The following is an 18091-nucleotide window of genomic DNA, read 5'->3' as shown; positions in this document are numbered from 1 at the left end:
GGAAATGAGGAATACTATACTACAGATCCTGTAGATGGTGGATACTACACTTCAGAGCCTGGAGATGATGGATACTATACAACAGATCCTGGAGATGAGGAATACTACACTACATATCCTGCAGATCAGGGGTGGGGAACCTTTTTTCGTCCAAGGGCCATTTTAATATATATAACATTATTCGAGGGCCTGATGCAGGCCATGCCCCCTCCATGTGATGTCACACGAGGGCGATGCCACAGTCGCCAGTGATTACAGCAATGCCCGTAGCATCCTGAAGATGCTCCGGGGAGCTGTAAAAGCAGCAGTGTGACCGTCTGACGCATTCTAAGAATGCTCCAGATGGCACTGCTGCATAGATTCTGGCTGCAGGGTGCCAATCTAGGCACCCTGCTAGCCAGAAGGGACTAGCAGAAAAAAGCTCAGAGGGCCAGACCAAATGATTTCGGGGGCCTTATACGGACCCTGGGCCTGAGGTTCTCCACCCCTGCTGTAGATCATGTATACTACACTACAGAACTGGAGATGAGGGACACTACACTACAGAACCTGGAGAAGAGGGATACTACACTACAGAACCTGGTGATGAGGGATACTACACTACAGATCCTGGAGATGAGGGATACTACACTACAGATCCTGGAGATGAGGGATACTACACTACGGATCCTGGAAATGAGAGATACTACACTACAGAACCTGGAGATAAGGGAACTACACTAAAGAACCTGGAGATGAAGAATACTACACTACAGAGTCTGGAGATGAAGGAACTACACAACAGTTCCTAGCATTGAGGGATACTACACTACAGAGCCTGGAGATGAGGGATACTACACAACAGTTCCTAGCGATGAGGGATACTACACAACAGTTCCTAGAGATGAGGGATACTACACAACAGTTCCTAGAGATGAGGGATACTACACTACAGAGCCTGGAGATGATGGATACTATACTACAGATCTTGGAGATGAGGGATACTACACTACAGATCCTGGAGATGATGGATTCTTTAGATACAGAAAAAAGGTAACATTTTTGAAATACAATTCTAAAAAAAATAAAAAATTGTTGTTTTTTTTCTTTAAAGAAAATACTGTTTTGCATATGTCTGATACTTACAATGTATCATTGGCAGGACTGGATGAATGCATGTACATATTTTGGTATTGCTGGAAGATGTTGTTAGTGTAACTAAGTGAATCGGAAGTACGGCTTCCGTAGGAATTGGTGGGGGAAGCTGCAGGGTAGTGTCCAGGTCGGATTGGTTTGGCTGCAAACAAAAAAGAAGATTATATTGCTATATATCTCACTAGATCAGAATGGATGAGCTTATGGAAATGATTTGTCCACAGATATGAATGTAGATTTTCTCTGAAATTAAGGTATCTAAACATACTGAACAAGTAAATTAAAAGTATTCTACTCATATGTAAATGTATTTGACCTTTACTACCATAATTTGGCAGCACAGACGGTGTAATGGTTAGCATTTCTGCCTCACAGCACTGAGGTTGTGGGTTCGATTCCCACCATGGCCCTAACTGTGCGGAGTTTGTATATTCTCCCTGTGCTTGCATGGGTTTCCTCCGGGTACTCTGGTTTCCTCCCACACTCCAAAAATATACTAGTAGGTTAATTGGCTCCCACCAAAAATGAACCCTAGTTATTATGTGTGTGCATGTACATGTGGTAGGGAATATAGATTGTAAGCTCCACTGGGGCAGACACTGCTGTGAATGGCCAGATATGCTCTGTAAAGCGCTGCGGAATATGTGGGGGGCTATATAAATAACTGGTAATAAATAAACAAAATAGATAAAAAATAATTTGCATTTGATAAACAGAGACAATAGTGTCTTAACTGTGAAGAGCATAGGGGCAATCAGATTGAAAAGGCAATACACAATGATAAAGTAATTTATTGTAGACCCGGTCAGGCTTCCTACCAATTTGTGCCGTGTGGGTCCGTTTCACTGTGTTCTTGTAGCGCACGGCCTCCTTAATGCGGTCTACCTCTTGTTGGTACCTCCGCTTGTCCTTCATTGCACCTTCCTTGGCCTCTTTTAGTGCACCCTCCAGGGCCTTAACTCTCTCAGCTGTAGCCCGAAGACGTTTTTCCAGTTTAGGAAGCTCACAACGAAGATCTGCATTGTCACGAACCAGCTGTGAGACACCATAAGGAATGAGAGATTATAGATATGACCATGTAGATATGAGCTTAGTCTTTAAAATAATCTTAAAAATTCTTAGCACAACCAGTGCTATTTTTCAGCAGGAACTCAGGGCCTGATTCAGACCCGGTCGCAAACGCTGTGCGCTCGCAACCGGGTCGATGGTGGGCCAGTGCCGTCCAGTGCACGGGCAATCCGTCGCTCCGGGTCTCGTACCAAAGGGGGCGTGCTGTCGATGTTGAGTGACAGCATGCCCCCTTTGGTGGGCGGGCCGGGGGAGCGGCTGCCCAAACGGAGGCGTTCCCATGTGAACGCCTCCGTTTGGGGGCGGACCCACTGACATCACGAGTGATGTCAGTGGGAGAGATTTTGGCTCTGTTAGAGCCGAAATCTTTCTGGGGCTTGCGGCAACGAGACCCTACCACAAGGGTCTCGTCGCAAGCCCGATGGTCGCGATGGTCTGACCATCGCGACCATCTTCCTGGCCGCTCGCTATAGCTGTGGGTGGTCACCCACAGCTATGCGAGCGGCCAGGAGGCCGTTCTAAAATAATTAAAAAAAGGGCCCTGTTTCAGAGCGAGCGCTCTGTCAGAGGGTCCAGCTCTGAATCAGGGCTTCAGTTCCTGAACCTTTCATTAACTATGACGTAATGTTATTGGCCAAAATGTATTTTCCATAAGATAAGTTTAATTTTGAAGTCCCTTTTGAGTGCCTTCTTCTCTAAATACTATATAATTGTTTTTCTATAGCTCCACCCCCAGTAGCTGCTCTCACAGTTCCTTAACCTATTGTTCCAGAAAAATAGCCCTGAGCACAACTATATAAATGATCAGCTTGACAGACAGAGGCATTTAAGGGGTGTGCCCCCCCATTTTCCTGGAGTGTCAAGGCCAGGGACTGCGGCAACAGTCGCGATGGTTATCCAAGCCTGCGACTCCGGTCACAGTGCAGAGAACGTCTCCAAATGCAGTTCTCAGTGCTCTGATTTCTAAGATGTTATGTCTGGAAAATCACCTGTTACAATTTAGAAAATGTAGCCCAACGTGCCCTCCTTAATTTTGGAAGCATTCTTCCTATGAAAATATGGATTTGTTTATACTAACAAGTTGTGATTTCTTCACTATTACGTTTTTGCCCACAACAGTGCACAGGAAAGCACCGAGATGTTAGATGTTTTATAAAATAGCTACTAATAACCAGAAAACTGATATTTATTTTTCAAATCATAAGCATTTTCCGACAGACTGTTTCACTGGTTATATATATTGTATTTCTTTTACTAAACTACAACAGTTTAAATCAAAGAGAGGAAACATGTTGCTCACCTGTGGTTGAGTAACTACAACTCCCAGCATGTTCTGCCAGGGTATACTGGGACTTGTAGATCAACATCAGTTAGAGAGTCGTACAGTAGTTCACCAAACTTTTGTTTAAATAGCTACATATCACAAGAACACAAGTGCTGTACAAATACTAAGAAATGCATCCTCTCAGGGCCGGCTCCAGGTATGTTCCTGGCTGTGCAGTCGCACAGGGGCGCTGGAGTCCGGCAGTAGGAAAGTCCCACCCTAAGCACAGGGGGAGGGCGCAGTGAGAGACGGGACGGCACAGGGTGCCGAGACACCTAGCACCGGACCTGCATCCTCTGCTTCTCCCAAGACTGAGCAAGCACTTACAAAAATATGGCAGGCTGTCATAAGACCTGAATTCTCGACATTTCAATATTTGATCTGAACCATAGATGTTAACAGTATTTCTATACATATACTGTATTATTGCAGTTGCAATGGCCTTTTGACGGAAGTATTTAGTAAATGCTTAATTTGGTATAAGGAAACATATCATGAATAAATAATACATAAATAGACTATTATTTTAATATCACAGTGCATGAATTACGTTGCATGTCTTCTTTGGGTAATCCAAAGTATCTTTACCACATGCATTGGTTATCATTACATTGGATAGCATGCAAGCGCAGAAGTGGCTAAATGCAAACATATGAAGAAGCTGATGACTCTAGAGGATGCTAATTGGTGCATGACAAGCCATGTGACAGCAAGGGTTTCACAGGTAAATGGCCTCCACCCCATGCAGGCCTGGAAATACAACCAATGACCAACAGTGGTGAAAATACCATAAATTATTGTGAGCACAATCAGTTGCTGGAAAAACACCAATAACAGGAATAATTACCACTGAATACTATGGTTAAAAGTAACAGCTCCAAAAACCCTCAGTGACTGTGAATACCATAATTGATGGAAATGAAATAACTATATAAATTAAAATGTAATTGTGTAAATGATAAAAGGACTACAAATTAGCTCTAGTTTCTCCTCCAGTGTATTTATTGGGGCTGTTGTATTGGCCTCTAGTGCATGTTTTTACGGCTATCGCCAGGGAAATTAGATGCTAAATTCCAGGAAACCGTATCAAACACCCATTTAATGCAGTATTCTTATCTTCGCATGATTTACACACCTACCAATGTTCTATAGCAGGCCTGGCCAACCTGTGGCGCTCCAGCTGCTGTAAAACGACAAGTCCCAGCATGCCCTGCCACGGTTTTACTATTAGGAAATACTAAAACTGTGGCAGGGCATGCTGGGATGTGTAGTTTCACAACAGCTGGAGAGCCACAGGTTGGCCAGACCTGTTCTATAGGAACACTTTCAGATAAGGTGATTTTAGGAAAACCTGTGGGATCTGTACACGTATGATCAGAGCCTTTCACTGAGGACATTTCATCATCAAATGTGTATTTGGTCTTAGCGATAAACACATGAAGGATTCCCCACACATCAATGATTCTCCAGATATGAAGACCATGGCTTAAATTGAGTAAATCAGCCGCATCTTCAGAGGTTACTGCTGCTGGATTTAAGGTGCTAATAATATAAAATACAAGTCCTTAAAATAATTATTATTTCCTCTTCAAACTTAGCAGCCAAAATTGCCAAACACTTGGCAGCTTTGAAAACTTTACGAGGGAATAGAACGTTGCTGTGGTTCCCAGCCAGTGCGTCAGGACATCCCAGCCAGTGCGTCAGGACATATTTCTGTCTGATGATAACAGGCTGAATATGTCACAAGAAAATTTGACTATGGAAGGTCTTAAAAGAAAAAAGAGATTTATATACTGTTTTCATTATACATGAGCTATAATCTAGTAAAACAAATTATATGCATGTACATCCATGTTTCTGATCGTGTTTATTCAATATTTTAACAGTGATGTCTCAAAAAAAATGAAAACATGAATCGTGTCATCTGTGTCCTAATTTTGTCCTGGCACCACAATGGCCGGGAAACACAAATAATTAGCCATAGTTTATTTTAAAAATAATACTGTGAGTCTGAAATATATTTATTTCATCCTTCAGTTAAAAATAAAAATAATTTTAATGTTATTTTTTTATTACAAAATACTTTTACAGTTGTATATTAAATGATCTATTCCAACCAATTAATCTGTTTATATTTAAAGCAAGGAAACTAAGCACATGCCTAAATAGTATATGGGGTATTAAATTTGATATTGTATTACATTTCAGTGATTGGAAAAGGGAAGTCTGCTCACTGTTGATAGCAGGCTGATGTGTCTCTAGTAAAACCTTTTCCATTTAAAGCGCTGCTCTATTGTTTTCTGTCTAGCAGCTCCAATGTATGCTCTATCAAGCTTTGTTTAATATTTAAAATGCTTTTTAAAAAAAAAAGTCACTGAGGGCAATAAAATCTGTTGTCATGGAAATATAACACTGAACAGACAAAACACAGTACCACCCAGTTTGCAGACTGGAAGTGTAATGATCATCTCCCTCAAAGGCTAAGGGGTAAATTTACTAAAGTGAGAGTCTTTAGAAGTGGAGATGTTGCCCATAGCAACCAATCAGATTCTACTGAACATTTAACTAGCACCTTCTAGGAGATAATAGCTAGAATCTAATTGGTTGCTATGGGCAACATTTCCACTACTAAAAACTCTCACTTTAGTATACCCCTAAGATTCTGGAGATTGTCACAATGACTAGATCAATGTTTCCTAACATCCAAGTGGATCATTTTGTGCGGAGTTGTAGTAAGGGGTTTAGGTAGGCAAAGGCGCTCTTGTAAGAAATTCTCTGACGGTCCAGAGTTGCAGATATTCATTAAATAAGGGGTCATACTCAATTCACATACAGGAAGATTTATGAGTATAACTAAAATAGCAAAATGTTAATACAAAATGTAAAAGGAATCTGCAAAATATAAATGAGTTTCTTGGTTTTTTTTTAGGTCAGACCGCTAAGCTTCATTCCCCTAATCGCCTCCACCTCCCCCAGGGTTCTGGACTGTAGATAGACAGTAATTAGATAAACAATGTCTAGGTAGACATCAATTGTTGGACAGACAAAAGTTCGACATGGACAAAAGTTCAACAGGGACAAAAGTTCAACAGGGACAAAAGATCGACATACAAAAGGTCGACATGTACAAATGGTAGACGGGGTCAAAAGTTCGATACAGAAATGGTCGACACAAAACTGGTCGACACATGAATTTTTTTTAGGGTTAGGTTTGGGGAAAGGGTTAGGCACTTGCTGGAGGGTTAGGGTTAGGCACTAGAAGGGATGGTTAGGGTAAGACACTTACCCTGATGGTTAGGGTTAGACACCAAGGAGACACCAAGGGGAGGGTTAGGGTGAAGATTATGGCTAAAAAAACGACAGGCATGTGTTGACCATTTTTGTGTCGACCTTTTGATCCTGTCGACCATTTGTACCTGGTGACCTTCTTACATGTCAACCTTTTGTGTGTGTCGACCTTTTGTCCCTGTCGACCTATTGTCTGTCTAACATCTGTCTATCTAACCCCCCGGCTGGCAGTGATATAAGTACATAGTAGCAGTCCTCCTCTAGTTCATGTTCCTTCTCGGATTGTTTAGAAACAGTATCACAAGCTGACAAATGTCCCACAATGCAACCTTCGTTGAGATTTAAAGCCACAAAATGTATATTGTTCTTCTATTCCCTGACTACGTTTGGGTGGAGGGTGGAGAATGGCATGCTGAGCCCTACTAACACATCCCATTCACTAACACCACCACATGATAGCTTTTGTCAGAGCTGCCACCTTGACTCCATGTCAGCTGCGTATATAAACATGTAATCCTTCCCTTACAGCTCTGCTGTGCTAGCAGCTTTGAGTATAGGAGAACTACTGAACTTAAATATAAATGTCCTTCCTTGTGCTAAACTGGGAATACAGACATCCCTCATAGAGCAGAGACGTGTTTCACTGCACAGTGCAGGGTGGTGGTGACAAGCTGAGATACAGAGGTGTCTGAACATTAGCCAGTAGACCTGGAGTTAGGCAAACATCTCTGTGTGTTAGTATCTTTCAGTACCTTCGAAACCCAGTCATCCAGCTAAATGGAAGGCAGCAGGGAGGGAATGGGGGATACAAATGGGAGTCATTGAAAAAGAGATTGCTTCTTTCTTTAAAGACTAAACGTACAGACCGCAAAAAGCAGAATGTGGAAAAAATAGATAATGGACGCTGGGTGATGATAGTGCACTTACAAATGAAGCCTGGTATTGCTGCAGAGAATACTGACGAGATAGAACAATATAATTTCAATTATTCATTGAATTTATATTGAGATGACAACTGGAAGGCAAGTAAGCAATAAATAAATGTATAATGATGTTATTCAGATTGTACTCAATGTAACAAAACATGTAACAGACCTTGAACGTACCTTTATATACAATAGAGGATTTAGCTCTACCTTAATATGTTAAGGAACAGTTAAGGTGACTACGCACTGCGTAATGTGCTCACGATGCGATATCATGAGCAATTTCCCTTGAACTATCCCCAGCAGCTCTCCGGCACTCCAGGACACGATGTGCAGCAAAGCTGCACGATGTGTCACAAGATCTATCGTGCACGATCTAAAGATTTGCACGGATCAGGGATATCGGTGATGCAGGCATTTGTCTGCAAAAAAATAAACACAGATGCATAGATGGGATGAGTGAGACCCGTCCGTGCTGCTGAGTTTAAAAACTGAAAACCTGTGTAAAAAAAACAAAAAAACACAGTGGCCCCTCCCCCAGAAGAGCAACCAGCCCCGGGCTTTAGTGACCCAGTGCTGGTTGTGCAAAATACAGGGGACAAACGACGTACTTAAGCACAACCAGCACTGGGCTAGTCAGAACCAGCCCTGGTTGCCAAAATACGGGGGATAAATGACGGAGGGGTCCCCCGTACTTTGAGCAACCAGCACTGGGCCCTGATCCGGTCCTGATTCTGGAAATACAAGGGGAAAAAATGAATAGGGTCCCCCTGTATTATCCAGAACCAGCACCTGACTTTTTCTAGCGAGGGGCCAATGCCACAGCCAGGGGAGCCCTTTCACCGGGCCCCCCAGCCGAAGCATTAACCCTGACCGCTAGTCAGCCCAGGCCAGGGATCCCTGGGGAGCTGGGGACTCCCCCAATAAAGGGGTCCCCCACTCAACCGGCACCCACTGCCCCAGGGGTGCTGGGGATAGCCCCGGGCTATCAGCCTAGACTTGGGGTGCCCTAGAGAGGGGGACCCCTTTACTGGGGGGGATCCCCATCTCCCCAGGGATCCCCAGCCTGGGCTGACTAGTGGTCAGGGTTAATGCTTTGGCTGAGGGGCCTGGTGAAAGGGCTCCCCTGGCTGTGGCATTAGCCCCTCATTAGAAAAAGTCCGGTGCCGTTTCTAGATAATACAGGGGGACCCTACGCATTTTGTCCTCCTGTATTTCCAGAACCGGAACAGCCCAGTGCTGGTTGCGCAAAATAAGGGGACCCTTATGTCATTTGTCCCCCATATTATGGCAACCAGGGCTGGTTCTGAATAGCCCGGTGCTGGCTGTGCTTAAGTACGGGGGACCCCTACGTCGTTTGTCCCCCGTATTTTGAATAAACAGCACTGGGTCACTAAAGCCTGGGGCTGGTTGCTCCTTTGGGGGAGGGGCCACGCGTTTTTTTTTTACACAGGTTTTCATTTTTATTAGACACAGATGCATGGATGGAGATCTATACATCTGTGTCTTCATGCTTGCAGCACAGATCTCCCTGATCTATGCCTGCAAGCATTGTATGTGGATCCTAACGACATATCGTACAGGCATAAACACTGTACGATATGCCGCAGGATCGTGTACGAGATTGGCACGATTACGGCAGTATACGGCCAGTGGCAGAAACTGACATTGTGCAAATATACGGTATCAGGTTCCCCGGAGGAGTCATTCACAAATGTGAAAGACTCCTCTAATATGCCTGGGATGCAAGTCGCAGGGAGAGCAGTTATCGTCTACCGCTGTCCCTGCGGGTTTCACTTAGTACATAATGGGGATAATTTCATTAAAAATTAAAATACCTGCTGCAAAATCGATACTTAATAATTGCGGCAGTTCCACGATTATTGATATAGTACATTGGCCCCTAAGTGCCAGAAATTTCGCTCTATGGTGCCTATGTAGCAAGTTTTTTTCCTGGGTTTTTAAGTATCGCTATATGTAAGTAAACAAACCCCAAAATATTGCATAACATTGCTGGTAACTGTAATGTTTTCATAAAGTATCAAGTTCTGAAAAGCTTTTTTTCAAATGGCATTAGAAGTACAGCTTAGATGGGGACAGTGGGGAGAAGGGAGAGAGAACGGAATGTTTGCACACCATACAGGTGCGTCCACATAATCTAGACTGCTTGCACGTTAACAAGCCCTTCTAGTCGCTGTGACTCGGTAGTGAGAGCGTCTTTTCCTGTGACTTCTCTCAAAATGCGTTTTGTACGCATCAAGTACTGTTCCTGCTACACCCGCTTGAAGCATTCTGAAGAACACGCTATTATAATTGCAGAGAGTTGTCAAGATAAGAATTTATATTTTTTGTGCTTATTTTGCAAAAAAATAATACATTGGCCCCACAGAATGTTTTAGCCTGAGGCTCTGTGTACCTTCTGGCTTTTACCTCAAGTAGGTTTCCCACATGTTTCCAAAACGAAATGACTGAAATGTCTTTACTAAAAGAATGGGTATTTATGAATTTTTTGTTAACTATTTTTATATAAATAATAAATAAGAACAAAAGGTCACCCGGGTACAATAACTAAGGTGTATGGCTTCATTGCAGTTAATTATTCAGCATGCATGTCATTTTAAATGAAGTGCTACAATGTGACAGTGTCGTTTATGTATTTACATGGCTGATATAGTAACCGTACAGATCATTTACATTTTGTTTCACGTCTTAAATAAATACAGCAGTAAAACCATTAGTATTTTAAAAGCTTAAAATAAAATATTAGAGGACTTTGACAATGATAGGGTGACACACATCACAACCTATTACAGAGCAACAAGTATATTGCCAAACCCAAGTATGTAAAGAACATTTGTACTTTTCATGCATACAAATACCTACTCATTAGTTTAATGTATTGAAGCAATGATATCCAGGTTACATTGATGATTAAACTTGCGATAGACTGCCATGTCATATAGGAGTATTCTATTAAAGTGGAGTATGCACAAAATGGAGTTAAAATAATGTTAACTTATCTTTTTTGGGTCAACATATTAAAATGTAGCTATATTACTAATTTACCTCACTTGTCGCCTCAATCTATAAATAAAATATTGCTGAGCGATAGTGCTATTGCAGGTGGTGACAACTTGATGTTTAGGACAAAGGCAGGAGATAGGACTTTTGGCCTTTAATAAATAGACCCCAATTTCTCTAAAAATAAGAATACCCTAACACAACTCTTATCTCCAGTTTAGCACCAAAAAGGTAAAAAGGGTCACTTGCAAATAATACAAGACAAAATAGCTACTAGAATACAGAAATGGGATAAACTGCCACTAAAACAACCCTTTCATCTCAAAAAGATTTAGTAAATTATGTTTTACCAATTTTTTGTTTTGATGACAGGCAAAAATTGCCAGGTCATATATATTCAGCCTATGATGTCTAGAGAAGAAGGCTAGAAAAGTGTTCAGATTGCATATTGCAGAGATTTTTTTTTAGTTTGTTATTGATGCTAATTTAGAAATAGTTTTTCAGTTTAATTTATGGTTCATCGCCAATTTTACGGCACGTCCCCTCTAGAGTTAATAACAGTCTTCACAATTCATGTGTTCATCATCAGGAAATGATTGTTATAACCCAGCATTAGAAGGTAACTGCTTTTGAGTGTAACCTACAGTTTTACAAGATGGCTACCATCTTGTAGTCTGCAGTCTATTATTGGTGAAAGACACACTGGCCACACAGATAATGACATTTAAGACAATCCTAATGTCCCCTCACTGTCTTTAATCATTTCAGATAGAAATTAGGCAATAGGTGGCGTGGCACCTGGGGAACTTACGGGGTACCAGAGATTTGTGATCCAGGACCAAATTAAATTATTCATCGACCATGTTATAGGAAATACCATGGTGGTGGCTGCCAGTCATAAAATATGTGGACAAACAGAAGTGCAATCCTGCCCACCACCACATAAGGGAACCTACAGTTTTTCAAGATGCCTATCATCTGGTAAATCTGCAGTCTATTGTAGGTGAAAGAGCTGAGGTTAAAGCTGGGTACACACCTTATATCTGCAGATGATGGTTGTTCATACACACTGAACAACCATCATCTGATTCCTGGCAGCGGGCCCTGCTGGCCGGGGCGTATCGCGCCCCCCTCCCTCGGCTTCCGCTGGAAGTGTACGAGTGGTTGGCTATCTGCAGATATATTGGGCATCGGCTGTGCTGTACAGCGGCGTAATATGTCTGTGAACGACGTGGTTCACAGACATATCACTGGTACACACTGGCCGACGCACACAATATATATTGGCCAATTGATCAGCCAATATATCTGCCAGTGTGTACTCAGCATAAGGCTAGAGGTGGTGTCTATAGAAACTCACTTAAAAATTATCATCTAGATACTACTTCTAGTAAGAAACGGCACTGGTATATGCTTTATTTCCACCATAGAGCAGCAGGAAAATTTCTAATAATAACTGGCAAGATCTTATAAGTATATAAAAAATTGATGGGTGTGAATTAAAAACATAATTGAGTGGAGATCCTTTTTTGATGTACATGGGAAAAAAACAGTTTTTTCATTCAATTTACAGCCATGCAATAGAAAGTCATGCTTTAAACTGAATACAAATGACCGCAGGCCAAGCAGCAGAAACAATGTAAAAAATTTGTGCCATACACTGTGTCATTTACAAAAGTGCAAATGTACAAACCTTCAGCACAATATACCCAATTTTACTGGCAAACGTGTTTGTGAGCCAACAGGGCAAAAGTCTGCACCAGCCAATGGGAGGAGCTGGGGAGATCTGGGTGTTCCTGGCTAAATGCAGATGGGGTTATTTAGCTTACATAAATGGGTGTAGCAGTACATCTACAGAGATGTGCCCTGATTTGCGGGATATCACTCAGCTTTTGCATCCCAGCTAAAGGAGTTGAATGTTCCCCTAATATTAATAATAGAATACATTTGGAACTTCCAGTTGTACTTCTGTGTTAAAGTATATTTCTAGGACACTAAGATTAACATATCTAAAAACACCAAACACAAACAGGCCACACATATAACTACCTATAAGACAATCCTAATGTCCCCTCACTCACAATAATCATTTGAGATATAAATTTTATTAGGCTAAACTGAGCATTATTTCCAGACAAAGAATTGAATGAATGAATGAATGAATGAATGAAGGGATGATGGTGAAAGTGGAAATAGGTTACATTTTGACCTGGGGTTTTCTCCGTTTGTAAAAGGAGCATTTTCCGGAGCAAAAACCACCCCAAAAATGTAGCAACAGATTGTTGTTACTGGGGTGTTTGTGCAGTAGGACCACAGGGGCACATAAAGGTGCATTGTGGGTCTGCACTTGATGCAGCTCACATATAAGACTTTATGAAGCAACCACAGTTAGGAAAAAAACACATCAGCGTTATATCTCTTTGCAATGAGTTAAACTAAGTAAACAACATGACTGTGGCTATATGAGGCTTGGGAACAGCATAATGGTTTTACAGCAGACAGACTCACATACCTGTTTGTGAACCTTTGTAAGTTGCTCCAGGTTGTTCTCAAGAAAGGAAATCTTCTGTTTCTGGGAATGAATCCCCCCACTGTCCTCAGGTTCCATTTCAGCACTCTACATTCAGACAAATATTAATAAAAAAACATACATTACAGAAATATCTCCTTTGGGTTCATGTACAACAAAGCAGCACAGGGCTACATCTTTTCTCTTCTGCAGTATCGTACCGTTTGTCTTCGATCAGACACTTCTGTGTGTGTAATGTTCCTTTCCCCCTGTCTTGTTTACTATGTTACATGTTGGAAACTTTTTACAGGATCACCCACACTAAGATATCAATACTAATGTATTAATGCTATACATATATAATTTGAGATAAGAAAATAAACAGGACGATAAAACATTATCAAAACTCCAGTGTGAATGTTAATCCTTTTCTTTGTATGAGTAATGAGCACGGCAGCTTGGGCAGCACAGGTAATAGTTTCCATCTGTGCATTTAAATGAGCTAAAAAGATTGGGAATCGGGCAAAATGTTATAGTCAGAACCGGCCCTGGCCATAGACAAACTAAGCAAATGCCTAGAGCATTTGGAATGCCTAAGGGCATCCAAGCTTGCCTAGGGCTGGTGGAGGTTTGGTGCAGGCACGGCCTATGCACCTGCTGCCGGCTGGGCAGAGACTCTGGCAGCAGCTACTGCACCTGCATAGCGTCCACGAACGGAGCTCAGCTCACAGGTCTGACTGGGCCTGGCAGCAGCAAACAGTGAGCGGGCAGCAGCGGAATAGCCAGTAGCAGTTTGCAGGGGCGGAGCACCTGGATGGCGGATAGTGGTTAGAGCCGGGCCAGCTCTGAGGCGTCACACAATCAGAATGAGCTTCTGTGCATGGGCAGAGGTTCATCAGGACTGTAAGTAAATGGTCGCAGGAGGGATGCTGCACCATGGGCCTTTGCGGAGCTCAGACTAGTGAGTCACACCTCACAGCTCTGGGTTCCGCTTCCAGCAATCATCACACACAGCTGCGGCCTGCCAGCCAGAGATGGGAAAAATGGGTCCGCGGCTTGCTGTACCTTGAGTCAGACAGCTCTGCAGACTGCGCTCAAGTAAAATAACTTTGTAATGGGGGAGGGCTGGGGTGCTCTAGTGCTCACTGCTGGGAGAGGGGTGCTCTGCTGAGATAGTGGTGGTGGGTGAGGGTGGGGACACACAAACTTACCGCCGCTGTAGGTAGTGCTGCACATGGGTTTACGAATGTAACAGCGCATGCGCAGCACTGATTACAGCTGCGGTAACTTAAAGTAGGTAGGGAAAAGTATCTATTTCCCGAAAAGCTGTCATCGCAAAAATGACAGCTTTTCGGAATAGATAGTTATGGAGAGGAGGAATGATGAATTCCTCCGGTAATTAGGTAGAACTCCATGCGAGTTCTAGACCTAATTATCTCCATCGAAATTTAAGTTATGATGAATAGGCCCCTCTGTTACATTAGCCGAGTTTAAAAAGTGTGAGAAAACTGTCACATTTTCTAAACTCTCACCCTATTACTTTGGCTCATCGTGTTCGCAAAGTATAAAAGGTCTTTTTTTAAACACCAACTCAGAGGTGAGTGTCAGCACTAATTTCAAAGTATGTCCATGTGCACAAGCCAATTGTATCAACATTTTAGTTTTTTTGATGTTAGGAATCCAGAATTCTGTCGTCCATCTAAATGCTGAATTTTGAAATTTTTATAAAATATAACACATATATCACTGGTGGCTGGGGGAGATGTATCAAACCCTGGAGAGAGATGAAGTGGAGAAGTTTCCCAAGGCAACCAATCAGCTTCTAACTGTAATAATCCAGCCCAGTCTATGAAATGATAGTTACCTAGAAGATCCACTCTATCATTCTCCAAGCCTTGATACATCTACCCAATGGGTCTCTTAATACAATAATTGTAAGAAATTCTGCATTTGTGTATAATATTTTGCTACAAAAATCATGACAAGATATATAACACACTAAACCAATATGTAACTACTACGGTGTAAATAAACAAATCATTTAAATTTACTTACATGAATAAATAGAACACTGAACGTGAATAGGGTAGCCACTGAAGATGTGGAGTTAAACATATTTGCATTTTACCCTCCATTTTGTGACTGGATTCATTTATATGTCTGTGTTTTTTTTTATAACTTAATTGATCGGACAATGATACATCTATATAAAAATGTACAATAGTTAAAAAAAAACCTCACATTTTCCTTTACACTTTTGTGTGTACTATGTAAGATCCGGACTTCAAGACCATTTAGTCATCTTAAATAAAACCCCCTGCCCCACCTGGCTCCATAGGCACAAATTGGAACCCCAACACTAGATGAAGACAGTAGTCTGCCCTGCCCTCACACTTGGCTCCAGATGGAATTGGGAAGACCTACAAAGGGCATGGGGACTGGTAGATAATATTGCCCCAGCCACGTTATACTAAGTAAGACTGGAAAGACCCCAATGCGATGAGGTGGGGGTATTTTTCTTTTAGATGATTGTCTTGTTTCCCTCTAATCCACACTCTCTCATTCACTCCTGTATTACCGTTATGTGCTAAAATGTGATGCATTGTACTATTACACATAAAATGTAACATACACATACTGGTAGCCACAGTAGACAAGTAGAACAAAGTGATGCTCATATTTTGAAATGTATACAGCCATCACGATTTACTTGAGTCTCACTAATAATACTATATTTGTAATTTAACATTAGGGTGTGCCAGACAACTTACTTTCTTGACTCGAGATGTGACGTCTTGAACAAAAAGCTTCCGAAGGTTGTGGAGGGTCTGAAGTTCACGTGCCTACAGTAATGTTACAGAAAAGAATGTAATGCGGATCCAGTAAATGTAAAAGCCCTTAGTGATCAGAGGACACATACTTACAACGGTCTCCTCGAGCCCTTTAAGATCCTGCTTGGACTGTTCGTGCTTCTCGTAAAGAAATCTATCGAAGATCAAACACAGAGTTAAATAGAATAAGATAAATATGCAAAGTAAATAAAATACTGATACTTTATAAGAAAGACAATGCCAAAAAGGTCTACCAATTATTTTTATTTTTCCCACTATTTCATTTTAAATTATATATAAATACTCTAAAATGGATATTCATGCAAATTTTTGTTTTTAATTATTGATCTCTCCATATGATAAAAAGCAAAGAATAATTGCTATTGGAATTATATTTTCTTCTACATTCTGGTGTAAAATTTGCAAATTTTAAAGTTTTTTTTAATTCTAACCACATGTGATCGACCCAATATTGCTGCGTGTACGGCCTGAAAACCATCAAAATATCCAGTAATGATCATTTCAAAATCAATAGTATTATTATAAGCATGTTCATAAATTAAGTCATACTGCAGATCTGGGATGGGTACGGCGCTCGGGGTCAGCGCAATCCCATACCTAACCCGTTGGCATCCCGACTGGGCTAGAATACCGACACCTGTCGGTAGGTATCCTAACTCTCCCCCTCTCACTACCCTAACCCTCCCTCTCCGATGCCTGAACCTAACCTCCCTCTCCCTGCACCCTAAACCTAACCCTCCCCCTAGTGAATAACCATAACCCCTGACAAGTTTCGGGATTCTGGCGCCGGCAATTTGAGTGCCGGAATCCCCGCGGTCGGAATATTGACCGCATCCCTGCAGATCTGACCAGGGCCGTAGCTAGGGTAGTGCGGCTGGTGCCATCGCACAGGGCACCACAGATCAGGGGGCGCTGTTTGGGCCTGTCAAATTTCTGTTTATTATCATCCTCACTTGTAGCTTCCTCTTATTTCATCCCCAGCATCTCCTGGCCTCCCCTATCTCTTCCCTGGCCCTTCCCCATGAGGCCATGCCCCTTTTTTGGGTGCATTATGTCTCTTTGAAAATTGAGGGGGGCACCAATGCGCTTTCTGGCACAGGGCACCAAAAAGTCTAGTTATGGCTCTGGATCTGACCACTGTCAAAATGACTTCCATCAATAGAATTGTACACAGCACCACCTACAGTTTGCCGTATTGTAGCCAAGGGATTACTGTGTACATCAGAAGAAAATCTAAACAATAGTGAACAATATGAACATTCCCAACAATAAATGCTTAGAATACATTTTTAAATACTTCAAAACCTATGGGAGGTTACAATGAAGTGCCATGGCTGCAGTATCCATGTATACTCACGTCAGCTCCTGCAGCTTGCTGGTCTTCTCATGTTCCTCACTCTTCAGCTTCTCATAGTCAGCCCTCAGCTTCTCCAGCTCCAGCTGCAGTTTCTGGTTCAGACTAAACCAGGAGTCAGAGGTGGAACAATGATTGTTAGACAAAAACCACATTCTACCAAAACAAAGTAATTTGAAGCTCATTTTTTTTATAATTGTACATAGTCCGTAATTTAAGATTCGACTGAATGCTTAACTGTTTCCAAATCATAGGCGCACGCTGGGGGGGGTCCGAGTACCTAGAAACCCCCGCTGGCTGCCACTCCATCAGCGCACAGCTGAATGATTTTTTTTTCTCTAAAGAGAAGGAGCATGCAGAGTTAAGCTAACTTACGACTGGCCGGGGCTGGGCTGCTGGCTGAATGTAGGGGGAGCTGCAGCGTGCAGCTCCTCCCAGGCAGTTCCAATGGGGCATTGTGAGAGGCGGCTGAGAGACTGAGCTGCCGCCGGGCCATGAAGACTGACCTGACTCTGGGCCTGATTCAAACCCGCTTGCGAGCGCTAAGTGCTCGCAAGCGGGTTGATGGTGCCCTAGTGCGCATGTGAACAACGGAGGGAGCTCCGTCGTGTGCAT

General features: G+C 42.3%; 1 protein-coding gene across 1 annotated transcript in view; it reads right to left on the bottom strand.

Annotated features, from left to right (window-relative positions):
• The window catches only part of KIF5A (kinesin family member 5A), a 127784-nt gene that overhangs the window by 11041 nt on the left and 98652 nt on the right, over positions 1 to 18091 (bottom strand). Inside the window, exons 20-25 of the mRNA XM_088465904.1 lie at positions 17480 to 17581; positions 16195 to 16255; positions 16042 to 16113; positions 13274 to 13378; positions 1953 to 2169; positions 1126 to 1276 (exon numbers count right to left, since the gene is read on the bottom strand). Coding sequence (XP_088322030.1) covers positions 1126 to 1276; positions 1953 to 2169; positions 13274 to 13378; positions 16042 to 16113; positions 16195 to 16255; positions 17480 to 17581 — 708 coding nt within the window. The remainder of the gene's footprint in view (positions 1 to 1125; positions 1277 to 1952; positions 2170 to 13273; positions 13379 to 16041; positions 16114 to 16194; positions 16256 to 17479; positions 17582 to 18091) is intronic.

This window comes from Taudactylus pleione, unplaced genomic scaffold, assembly GCF_031769625.1.
Source record: "Taudactylus pleione unplaced genomic scaffold, aTauple2 ptg000065l, whole genome shotgun sequence".
Lineage (NCBI taxonomy): Eukaryota > Metazoa > Chordata > Amphibia > Anura > Myobatrachidae > Taudactylus > Taudactylus pleione.
This window is presented reverse-complemented; position numbering and strand designations above follow the sequence as displayed.